This window comes from Lacerta agilis, chromosome 7 (assembly GCF_009819535.1).
Source record: "Lacerta agilis isolate rLacAgi1 chromosome 7, rLacAgi1.pri, whole genome shotgun sequence".
Taxonomy (NCBI): domain Eukaryota; kingdom Metazoa; phylum Chordata; class Lepidosauria; order Squamata; family Lacertidae; genus Lacerta; species Lacerta agilis.
The window spans coordinates 83,111,603-83,123,767 of record NC_046318.1 but is presented as its reverse complement, the minus strand read 5'-3'; the positions used below and the strand labels follow the sequence as shown (position 1 = coordinate 83,123,767).

General features: G+C 46.3%; 1 protein-coding gene across 1 annotated transcript; it reads right to left on the bottom strand.

Moving 5' to 3' along the window:
• Window positions 1-223: 223 nt before the first annotated feature.
• THEM6 (thioesterase superfamily member 6) lies at window positions 224-10,344 on the bottom strand. The gene is made up of 2 exons (XM_033155935.1): window positions 9,617-10,344; window positions 224-1,338 (listed from the first exon to the last, which is right to left on the bottom strand). The coding sequence occupies exons 1-2, from the start codon at window positions 10,124-10,126 to the stop codon at window positions 1,225-1,227; spliced, it is 624 nt and encodes a 207-aa protein (XP_033011826.1). The 5' UTR covers window positions 10,127-10,344; the 3' UTR covers window positions 224-1,224.
• Between the last annotated feature and the right edge of the window lie 1,821 nt (window positions 10,345-12,165).

The following is a 12,165-nucleotide window of genomic DNA, read 5'->3' as shown; positions in this document are numbered from 1 at the left end:
CATGGAATTCCCTTTCAGCTAAGTCAGACTTCCTCAAACTCGGCCCTCCAGATGTTTTGAGACTACAATTCCCATCACCCCTGCCCACTAGTCCTGCTAGCTAGGGATCATGGGAGTTGTAGGCCAAAAACATCTGGAGGGCCGAGTCTGAGGAAGCCTGAGCTAAGTCCTAATACTGGAATGTCCCCCAAGTCACGAAGAATCAGCTAGCAGGACTGGGCACGGGTGGCACAACTCTTTCTGCTAGAAGGCCTGCATGACCTTCCAGCAGAAAGAGTTGAAGGTCTTGTGTGGTCCACTTGGACTCTGATGGATGCACACCTGTTTCCATTAAACACTGGAGGGACAAGGAACCTGTGGCATTCCAGATCTCGTTTGGAGTTCCAACTCCCACCAGCCCCATCCAAAGTGGCCGATGGCCTGCGATGACGGGAGATGTGGTCCCAGGAACATCTGGAGGACCACTGGCTCCCCACCTCCGGTTTCAAGCGTTTGCATGAAGCTAGCCTTGTGCGAATGGGAAACAGCAGCAGATCCGTCACAGTAGGTCGGGGTAGCCAAAACGCTGCTCTGCAGATGTTGTGGACTCCACCCTCATCAGCCTGGCCAACGAGGTGTGCTTTAGTTCAACAACATCTGGAGAGCAACGTCGCTGACTCCAGTTTGTAAGCAGACGGCAACCCAGGCTTCCCCGCAAGACTAGGTTGCGTGTTTATACTTTGGTTTCTGCAGAGCCCTGGATCTGTGGTGATCTCAAATCAAGAAGTCAACTGGGTTCTCCTTTCATAGACCCAAAACACATCTTTCCTACGTTTTCTGGGCCATGACGGTCACCACAGAATTATCAGGGCTGGCTTTCGTAAACAAGAACAGGTTAACGACATCAGGTTTCAGGGGAAGGCATTCCTGTTTTCGAGTAATGCCCAGTGGATAGGGACAGGATCGCTACCAAATCCAGAGCTATACTATGGGTTGGTGTGACATTATTTCCCTGTGTACGGCTGCCGACAGGGTGGAACCATAAGATTGCTCTGCGTGGTCCCAATCCTTTGGGGCTGACTTATCAAGTTGTCTGGCTTTGTTGTTGATGCAGTGCACTGGGTAGGGTCACCAATGCCTTTTATTTTTCACGGTAGCTGAAAAGGGGAGTCTGAATAATCCTCAGCAATTCCGCAGGAAGGATCCCGCACCGAGGACATAACGGGGTGGGTTTGAGGTATCCCATTACTCTTCCTTGTTGTTTTCCTGCAAATCGCTCTCTGCCCGTAACTTTTGGCTGCTGACTTCAGTGTATTTCAACCAGTGTAGTATCTCTTCGGGAAGTTCAGGAGACTCCACCTATAAGAACAGAGGAAGAAGATGAAATAGGTGTGTGTGTGGGGGGGAAATGGTGGGGGAATCCAATATGGATCCGAGGAACAAAAGCTGGTTTTCACGTGGGGGGGGGGGGAGAAAAACACAGCAACCGAGTTCTCAAAATCTGATTTCTAAACGTGAAAAAAGAGCCACGTTTGGTAATGAAATCTGAATGACTGCCGTGGCACTTTCAGGTATCTTTTGAAACTTCTGAAAAACCGTTCGTACAGGTTTCATCTGTTGTGTAATGAAGCTAACCACCAGGTCAGGCACCGTTGTGAGACAGGGACAATGCTTCCCCTGGATCTGGTGGTTGTGCTGGAGGCGAGGGGTTTTCTCGGGCATGGGGGAACTCTTTCCAGCTTCCCCAGGCCCAGGAAGTGGATCACAGGTTGCCTATTTGGCCAATGTTGTCGGATGTAGGTAGTGTTGTGATATTATAACATGCCGAGCTGCGAACGCTGCAGCAGCAAGGCCAGCTTGACTGTGTCTGTTTTTATCCTGTGGGAAAGCTACCAGTCCTATCAGCTTTCTCACACACGTGATGTTTGTTCACTGTACTGTTGTACTTTACTTTCAGTTCTGGCTCGAGAGATGCTGGACGCCATTACAGACAGCTCTGAACTAATGAGCTGGATAGCAGAAACATATTCTGCATTTTAACTGCAATAAAGTAGTTTTAGCCTTCACGGCTTGTGTGTGTTGTTCTTCAAGCTGGGGAACAATCACATATTACTAATGTGCCCCTGGACTCAAGTAGCCAGGAGGGCACGCAAGCTTCGTTCCTGCCTGGGGGTCAGTCTAACAACTTGCCCCCCCGGGACGTATCATAACAGGTAGTACCGGTAATATAGATACATACAGGTGAAACTCGAAAAATTAGAATATTGTGGAAAAGTCCATTTATGTAAGCAATTGTTTTCATTAGCTACTGGAGTTTAATATATGAGATAGACTCATGACATGCAAAGCGAGATATGTCAAGCCTTTGCTTGTTATAATTGTGATGATTATGGCGCACAGCTGATGAAAACCCCAAAGTTGAAATTGTTAAGTCGGGGTTCTCATCAGCTGTACGCCATAATCATCACAATTATAACAAATAAGGGCTTGACATATCTCGCTTTGCATGTCATGAGTCTGTCTCATTTATTAGTTTCACCTTTTAAGTTGAATTACTGAAAGAAATGAACCTTTCCACGATATTCTAATTTTTCGAGTTTCACCTGTAAAAGAATGCAAATTTGTCATGGCATCTCTCTGTTTGTTCGCTTAAAGAAGGCAGATTTCCAGGGGGGTGGGGCGCAGAGTAATCTTTTTCTGGAAACGTGGCAGTAGGCCAAATAGGTTCGGGAACCTCTGCTCTAACCCCTGCACCACAGGAGCCACTCACTAATTTTTGCAACTCACTGCCGTTCCGCTCAAGATTTCCTCCTTTATATACCAGGCAGCTAAGAGGTCACTTCAAGCAACTGACAAGGCGGGTGTTGGTGTTGACCTTTAAAGCCCTAAACGGCCTCGGTCCTGTATACCTGAAGGAGCGTCTCCACCCCCACCGTTCAGCCCGGACACTCAGATCCAGCACCGAGGGCCTTCTGGTGGTTCCCTCACCGCGAGAGGCAAAGCTACAGGGAACCAGACAGAGGGCCTTCTTGGTAGTGGCGCCCGCCCTGTGGAATGCCCTCCCATCAGGGGTCAGAGAAATAAACAACTACCTATCATTTAGAAAATACCTGAAGGCAGCCCTGTTTAGGGAAGTTTTTAATTTGTGACTTTGTATTGTATTTTGGTATTTGTTGGAGGCCGCCCAGAGTGGCTGGGGAGACCCGGCCAGATGGGCGGGGTATAAATAATAAATTATTATTATTATTATTGAGTCCAACAACATTTTAAGTCATAGTAAACCTGATAACATGGGACGCGGGTGGCGCTGTGAGTTAAACCACAGAGCCTAGGGCTTGCCGATCAGAAGGTCAGCGGTTCGAATCCCCGCAACGGGGTGAGCTCTCGTTGTTTGGTCCCAGCTCCTGCCAACTTAGCAGTTCGAAAGCATGTCAAAGTGCAAGTAGATAAATAGGTACCGCTCCGGCGGGAAGGTAAATGGCGTTTCCGTGCGCTGCTCTGGTTCGCCAGAAGCGGCTCAGTCATGCTAGCCACATGACCCAGAAGCTATACGCCGGCTCCCTCAGCCAGTAACGTGAGATGAGCGCAGCAACCCCAGAGTCGGACACGACTGAACCTAATGGTCAGGGGTCCCTTTACCTTTTAAACCTGATAAGAGGGTGGATAAAAATCAAATGATTTTAAAAAATAATAATTAAAAAATGGATTTTAAAAAATTTAAATCAGATTTTTAAAATAAAATGCTTTTGGAGGAATTCCCCCCCTAAAGATTATTTTCTATTTAAGTTACATTGTAGTCCAAAGGCTATTCATCAGGAAATACGGATTTGTTTTAAGTTTTTCATGTGTGATAAAACTCAGTCTAAGTTTTTTTTTTTTTTTTAAATTGTTTAACCATATCAGTTAACAAACATGGATACATATGCTATAATGGTATTGGTATAGTTAAATAAATTGTTTAAATTGTTATTAAGGAAATGATTATATTTCTCCATTTCCAATAAAGTACAGCAGAAAAGCTGTCCAAATATAAACAGTTGATTTATTAAACCTCACAATAATTTCATAATTAACTGTCTATGTATTTCTAATAGTATAACCAAATCAGTAATTTTTGATATTACTGTAAAAACTACTCTGGAAGTTTATTATTCCCAAAATGAAACCTTCATCTGGTTGTAAATATTAAGATTACACCAGCAAGAACGAGTCTTTCTGGAAAAAAGAAGATTAAAACCAAGTCTTACTGACTAGTGTTTAAAATCTTGATTTAAATCGATTTGATTTAAATCAAATCCACCCTGCCTGTTAAGTTTTTAAGGTGTAGTAAGACTGTTTGCTGTTTCTATAATCCTCCATCGCAGACTCCTCTCAATCCACGGGGACACAGGAGGGAGCATGCAATGGTATTTTCACCTGAGCATCTTCCAAGTGCCTTATTAATTCAATTTCTCCTTGCCAGAAGCTTTGTAATTTGCATACCTGGCTCATTCGTAACTAATTAGGAGGCTGTTTGTCTTCTCCTATGAATTCTGCTTCTTTGCTCGTGGGAAGCCAGATGATATCTGGAAGCTCACCATTTGTCCCTGACATGCTAGTTTTCTAGGTGGAAGGCATTTGGGGGTGGCGGCATTTTAATATTTAATTATACAGGATTTACGCAACACTTCGTCATCGAAACCTCTAAGCTGTGACACAAAACGTTAATATGCGGGTTATAAATGCTGATGGAATCGGGTGTCAAGAACGTGCTTCCCTGTAAATGTTCCGATTCAAAATCAGCAGTTTTAGAAGTAGTCGTACCTCTTGTTACGTCCACCTCCGGTTGTGTATTTTCGGGATACAGTCGCGGCAAACCCGGAAGTATACTTCCGGGTTTTCGCAGCTCGCGCATGCGCAGAAGTGGCACCTCTGCTTACGGACTTTTCGGGTTTTGGACGGACCCCCGGAACGAATTAAGTTCATATCCGGAGGGAACCACTGTACAGTCGTACCTTGGATCCCGAACGTCTTGGTACTCGGATGTTTTGGCTCCTGAATGCCGCAAACACGGAAGTGAGTGTTTCAGTTTCCGAACGTTCTTTGGAACCTGAATGTCCGGGGGGGGGGGGGCTTCCGATTGGCTGCAGGAGTTTCCTGCAGCCAATCGGAAGCCGCACTTTGGCTTCCGAACGTTTCGGAAGTCGAACGGACTTCCGGAACAGATTCCGTTCGACTTCCAAGATACGACTGTATACATTTAAAAAAAGGCCAGCAGGATTTTAGCATGTTTGGATCCTAATGGCGCAGCTGCGCTTGTCATAGTGGGTATAATTATGGCCTCTCTAGCCATCCCATTGGAATGTGGGGGGGGGGGACTCTCTTTCCTTGGAGGTTTTTAAGCAGAGGTTGGATGGCCATCAGTCACGGATGCTTTGAGATTGCTGCGTTCCAGGGGGGTTGGACTGGATGGCCTTTGGGGGGGTCCCTTCCACCTCTAAAGTTCTATGATCCTGTTCTCACACTGCCCAACCACATGCCCCAAAGGGAAACCTGCAGGCAGGATTCAAGCACAAAAGCATTCTCTCTCCTCCTGTGAATTCCAACAACTCGTATTCAGGAGCCTCGCTGCCTCCGACCTCCGGCGAAGCTGAATATTGGAAGACCTTTATCTCAGTTGGCTTCCGAACTGCATTTCAAATTATTTTTGTTTTTTACATATGAAAGCCTTCTTAATTGTTCTAATTGTTTTCATATATGGGATGCGGGTAATTGTCTTTTATTGCCGATGCTTTTTATTGCGAAACCGCCTCGAGATATTTTATGGAAAGGGAGTCATAAATGGAATTACCATATATACTTGAGTATAAGCCTAGTTTTTCAGCACATTTTTTGTGCTGAAAAAGCTGCCCTCGGCTTATACTCGAGTGAGGCGGGTGGTGGGGGTGGCGAGAAAGAAGCCCTTTCTCTCCGCTCGTGCCGCCACCCGCTCTCCCCAGTCAACCATTCCTTAAGAAGTGTACAAGAACGGCGGTTCTCTACTCTCCCCAGGCAGCTTGTTCCATTCCTGAACTGCTCGCATAAATGCAAACTTGGCAAAGGAAGAAGAGGAAGGAGCAGCCCAAAGGGTTGCTTTCGGGCTGCTCGTTCCTCCTCCTCCTCCACAGCAGCAAAGGTGAACCGGCTTATACTCGAGTCAATAAGCTTTCCCAGGTTTTTGTAGGAAAATTAGGTGCCTCGGTTTATATTCGGGTCGGCTTATACTCGGGTATATACGGTAAATAAGGACTAGGGCAGAAAAGAGGAGGTACTTCTTCACTCAAAAGTAGGGTTAATCGATGGAAATCGCATGCCACCAATTCGGAAGGCCACGTGTGAGTGAATTTAGCTTAGCCAGGGCAGAAATACGGACTGTCTAATTTAAAGTCTCCATCGATCTCCTCAGACAATTCAACATGCATGGGGACATAAGCAAAATTCATCTCAATGAATTTGTCCAGCCCTCTTTTAAGAGCTGGTGGCCAGCAATGTCTCTTGTGTCATGGATTATTATTATTATTATTATTAACCCGCCCCCATCTGACGAGCCACTCTGGGCTGCTTCCAACATATTTAATTTTTAATGTTTTAATATGTTTTTATTAATGTTTTAACTTCCCTGAACAGGCATGCCTTTATAGATTGTATGGTTATCTCCTTGGCTCAGGGGTTGCGTATCTCCATACCCTTCAACATTTTCTCTGATGAAAATTAGGGACACCCTAAGGAAAAGCAGGACATTCCGGGATCAAATCAGGAACCGGGACGGCTTCTGTAAACCCAGGACTGTCCCTGGAAAGTAGGGACACTTGGAGGGTCTGTAAAAACCATTCTAACTGCCCTACTATTCCCCAAGTCTTCCTGAATAGTGAATTCGTAGGGGCCTGCAATATACTGTATATTCTGCCATATAAGACTACTTTTTAATCCAGGAAAATCTTCTCAAAAGTCGGGGGTCGTCTTATATGCCGGGTGGAGAATCTGTGGTCGAGTATATCTCAAACTCTGTATTTTACCTGGAAAAGTTGGGGGTCGTCTTATACGCCCAGTCGTCTTATACGCTTGAAAATACGGTACTTCTTCAGATGCATCAAAGCAGAGACCAAGCGGAGGAGCTTAAGAAATTAGGAATCTGCTGGTTTCCCTACAATTGTAATGCACTGCTCCAGATGCTATACGATTTCTATTTACACTTCCATTTCTTATATATCGCCCTGTATCGTACTGTATTGCAGTTTGCACTCCATAGAATCCCAAATTGCAATACAGTATAATTCAATATAAGAAACAAATGGAAAAAACGAAAATACTAGTTACAGGTAGGTAGCTGTGTTGGTCTGCCATAGTCAAAACAAAATAAGAAATAAAAAAATTCCTTCCAGTAGCACCTTAGAGACCAACTGAGTTTGTTCTTGGTATGAGCTTTCGTGTGCATGCACACTTCTTCAGATACACTGAAACAGAAGTCACCAGATCCTTAAATATAGTGAGGGAGTGGGGAGGGGTATTACTCAGAAGGATGGTGGGAATGGGTGATCAGCTGATAGGTGTGGAAAACCTGTTGACGACTCTTAACGGCTGCAATTAGTCTTGCAGGGAAAGGCAAGGGGTGAGATGGCTATGTTATGTATAATGAGATAAGAATCCAATGTTTCTATTCAGACCAGGTTTCTCCATGGTTTTAAGTTTGGTGATTAGTTGCAATTCAGTCACTTCTCTTTCCAGGACATTCTATAAAAGATCTCAATGTAGTTGTCTTAATACAAAGAAATTTCAGAAATAGACTGGAAAGAGAAGTGGCTGAGTTGCAACTAATCACCAAACTTAAAACCATGGAGAAACCTGGTCTGAACAAAGACATTGGATTCTTATCTCATTCTACATGACAAATCTATCTTTAGCCATCTCACCCCTTGCCTTTCCCTGTAAGACCAATTGCAGTTGTTAAGAGTCGTCAACAGGTTTTCCACACCTATCAGCCAATACCCCATTCCCACCACCCTTCTGAGTAATACCCCTCCCCACTCCCTCACTATATTTAAGGATCTGGTGACTTCTGTTTCAGTGTGTCTGAAGAAGACATCTGAAGGCAGGCCCTGTGTTGGGAAGTTTCTAATCTTTGACGTTTTTAGTATGTGCTGTGAACTGCTCAGAGTGGCTGGGGAAAACCCAGTCAGATGAGTGGGGTATAAATTATAAAAGTGTTGTTGTTATTTGCAAAATAAAATAAAATAAATTCCTTCCAGTCGCACCTTAGAGACCAACTAAGTTTGTTCTTGGTATGAGCTTTCGTGTGCATGCAAACTTCTTCAGATACTTCTTCATGCACACGAAAGCTCATACCAAGAACAAACTGAGTTGGTCTCTAAGGTGCTACTGGAAAGAATTTTTTTATTTCTTATTTTGCAATGAAAATACTGTAACAGAACTACTGCAAGGCGTTATACGTAGGGCTGCCTCTGAAGACAGTTCGGAAACTTCAGCCAGCGCAGAATACAGCGGCCAGGTTGCTCACCGGACTGGCAAGATGGTTTGAGCATACAGTGGTACCTCTGGTTGCGAACGGGATCCGTTCCGGAGGCCCGTTTGCAACATGAAAAGAGCACAACTGAAGCGCTGTATCTGCGCATGTGCGCGGCACGATTCGGCGCTTCTGCAAATCGCGATTTAGCGCTTCTTCACATGTGCGCACACCGAAACCCAGAAGTAACCCATTCCGGTACTTCTGAGTTTGGCACATTCGTAACCCATAGCGAATGCAACCCAAAGCGAACGCAACCAGAGGTATGACTGTATTACACTGATCCTGGTCCGACTGCACTGGCTACAATTAGTTTCGAGGCCCAATTCAAAGTGCTGGTTTTGACCTATAAAGCCTTAAATGTCTCAGGACCGCAAGACCTCAAGGACTGCCTCTTCCCATATGAACCTACCTGGACCCTAATATCATCTTCTGAGGCCCTTCTTCGTATGCCTCCTCCTCGAGACGTATGGAGGGTGGCAACACGAGAACGGGGCCTTCTCTGCATTGGCTCCCCGTATGTGGAATGCTCTCCCCAGGGAAGTTCGCCCAGCGCCTTCATTAGACACCTTTAGGCACCAGGCAAGAATGTTCATTTTAAACCAGGCTTTTGGTTGATCCGATTTACTGTACATCCTATGCCCTTTTAAAACGTGTCTTTTTAATGGGGGCGGGGGCGGGCTATTGGGTTGTTGTTTTTATTTTTATTAATATTTCATGGTTTTATATCTTGATTATATTCTGTGAACCGCCCTGAGACCCCCGGGGGATAGGTATATAAATTCAACAAGACAGAGAAACAAATAAACAACAGTGCTAAATGTTTAGGTTTAGTGAATTATTAGGATCCGAAGAACAATTTTGCACCCACCTGGCCTGTCCTAGACCATGATGGACGTATCCAGGATTCTTTTTTTTCGGGGGGGGGGGTGCAGGCTTTTGTTTGGGGGGCAGATCCACAAATATAATTGAAAAGCATTGAAAGCACTCCATTATCTGAGGTTCTGCCCCAACCCCAAAAGAAGCTCAGCCACTTTGGCTGCCCCGCAAGAACCAAAAACCTAGCTAAGCTCATGCCCACGCCCGGTTCCGACTCACCTTCCTGCGGCAGAGGCTCTCGACGGCTTGCGCGGGGCTGGCCCCCACCACGTGCAGCCGGACGTGGAGCACGGCGCATATGAAACCGTCCCGGGCGCGCACGAAGCGCTGCTCCAGGACGAAGGCGCGCGCGTCCCAGCCCAGCAGCCTCGTGCGCACGTCGAAGCGCTCGAGCAGGTGCAGCGAGCGGCGGTAGCGGCACGTCGAGGCGGCCAGCACCGTGTGCGCGCCTAAGCCCCGGACGGCGCGCAGGAGCCCGCAGCGCGTCAGGTGCGCCAGGCGCGCCAGGTCCGCCTCGCGCGGGTAGCGCGCGTTGTTCATGTGCACCAGGCAGTCCAGGTCCGACGGCAGCACCCGGCTCGCGTAGCTCTGCTCCTCCAGCAGGTCCCACACCGTGGGCAGCGCCCAGCGCGCGTACAGCAGCGTCACGGGCACCCGCAGCAGGTACCAGCCGTCCAGCAGGGCGAAGAAGGCGGCCAAGGCCCCCAGAGCCCACGCCAGCTCCGCCATGGCGCAAAGGAAAGAGCTGGGCGCGCCGTCGGGGAGGTGCTTGCGGAGGAGCCCGGCGCTTGCAGCCGTTTTGCAAAGCCGGCGCCGGAGAGAGCGAAGGTCACCGGCAGGGCTCCTCCTCCTCTTCCTTCTGCCGTCTTCCGCCCTCCTCCTCCATTGCACGCCGAGCCGCCTCTCCGGCTTCCTGCGCAGGTTCAGCGTCTTCTCGGCTGGCCTTATGTAACGATGATGCTGCTTGCTTGCAGGAGCCTGCTGGACAGCTCCCCCTTGTGCACCGCCAGCTCTCTGCAAAATTATTACAGTATTTTGTTTTTTCCAGCAGATAAAAAATGCCATGCAAAGAGACGCCTTCCAGGAATTTTATAATATGTGAAATTTATCATAGGCCTTTTCTTGTGGTTGTGCTGTTTAGCCTTTTTATTACTTGTGTTGTTAATAGAAGGTGATTGTTTTATTACCTGGACCCTGAGATCATCTTCCAAGGCCCTCCTTCGTGTGCCTCCTCCTCCAGAGGTTTGGAGGGTGGCAACAGGAGAACAGGGCCTTCTCCGCAGCGGCTCCCCATCTATGGAATGCTCTCCCCAGGGAAGTTCGCCTGGCGCTTTCATTATACACCTTTAGGCTCCTGGCAAAAGCGTTCCTTTTTAACCAGGCCTTTGGTTGACCTGATTGACTATCCTCTTAAAATGTGGCTCTTTTTGGGGGGGCATGTTATTGGGTTATTGTTTTTATTCTTATTTTATATATTGTGATATTTTCTGTGAAACGCCCTGGGGCGCCCGAGTATAGGGCAGTATATAAATTCTACAAACAAATAATCAAAATAAATACTGATGACCTGTGGTTGTTTTACTGATGATTTGCTAATTGTTTCATATGATTTATGTTGTGATTGTGATGCGCTACGATGTTATCATTCGTTGTATGTAAGCTGCTTTGTGATTCGTGCGAGTGGAAAGCGGCATAGAAATGGAATCTACCAACCAGTTTATTACGGTCATAGTCCAGCAGTTTAAAAATAGCTAAAAATGCAACAATTTACAAGATGCAATAATTATAAGAACAAGCTAGAATAAGAGACATTACCTTGCCGACAAAGGTCCGTAGAGTTAAAGCTATGGTTTTCCCAGTAGTGATATATGGAAGTGAGAGCTGGACCATAAAGAAGACTGATCGCCGAAGAATTGATGCTTTTGCATTATGGTGCTGGAGGAGACTCTTGAGAGTCCCATGGACTGCAAGAAGATCAAACCTATCCATTCTGAAGGAAATCAGCCCTGAGTGCTCACTAGAAGGACAGATCCTGAAGTTGAGGCTCCAGTACTTTGGCCACCTCACGAGAAGAGAAGACTCCCTAGAGAAGACCCTGATGTTGGGAAAGATGGAGGGCACAAGGAGAAGGGGACGAGATTGTTGGACAGTGTTCTCGAAGCGGCTGGCATGAGTTTGGCCAAACTGCGGGAGGCAGTGGAGGATAGGGGCCCCTGGCGTGCTCTGGTCCATGGGGTCACGAAGAGTCGGACACGACTGAACGACTGAACAAAGAATAAGAGCAGGGAGACGAGTAGCTGAACAGCAGGTTTAAACAACTAGAATTATAAGTATTACTAAAGTATTCCCCTCTTGAAGACTGGGGAAGAAGAGTCATGTTTCTGAAACACAAGATTTCATAAATGGAATAGTCACTGTGCCTCTATAAGGTTTGCATAGAAATATAAGCGTTGAAATGAAATGAAGAAACGTGTTCCCCTTTCTTTAACGATGTTAATGGCTAAAATCAAGACCTTGTTATATCAATTGCTCCATCTTCTCAGTGGAGAGATTACATTAAGTAATATGTTTGAATGTTGAATGCGTTGTGTGTGTGTGTGATGATGGATACAGAACATAATGTGACCGACAGACGGGATTCTTTAAAAAATACTTTTATTTAAATCCTTAAAACAGCCAAACCTAACGATTCTAAGAAATAAGGTACACTAAAACATCTGTTTACAAATGCTGACAGCCAGGGGTGTAGCAAGGTAAATTGGTACCCG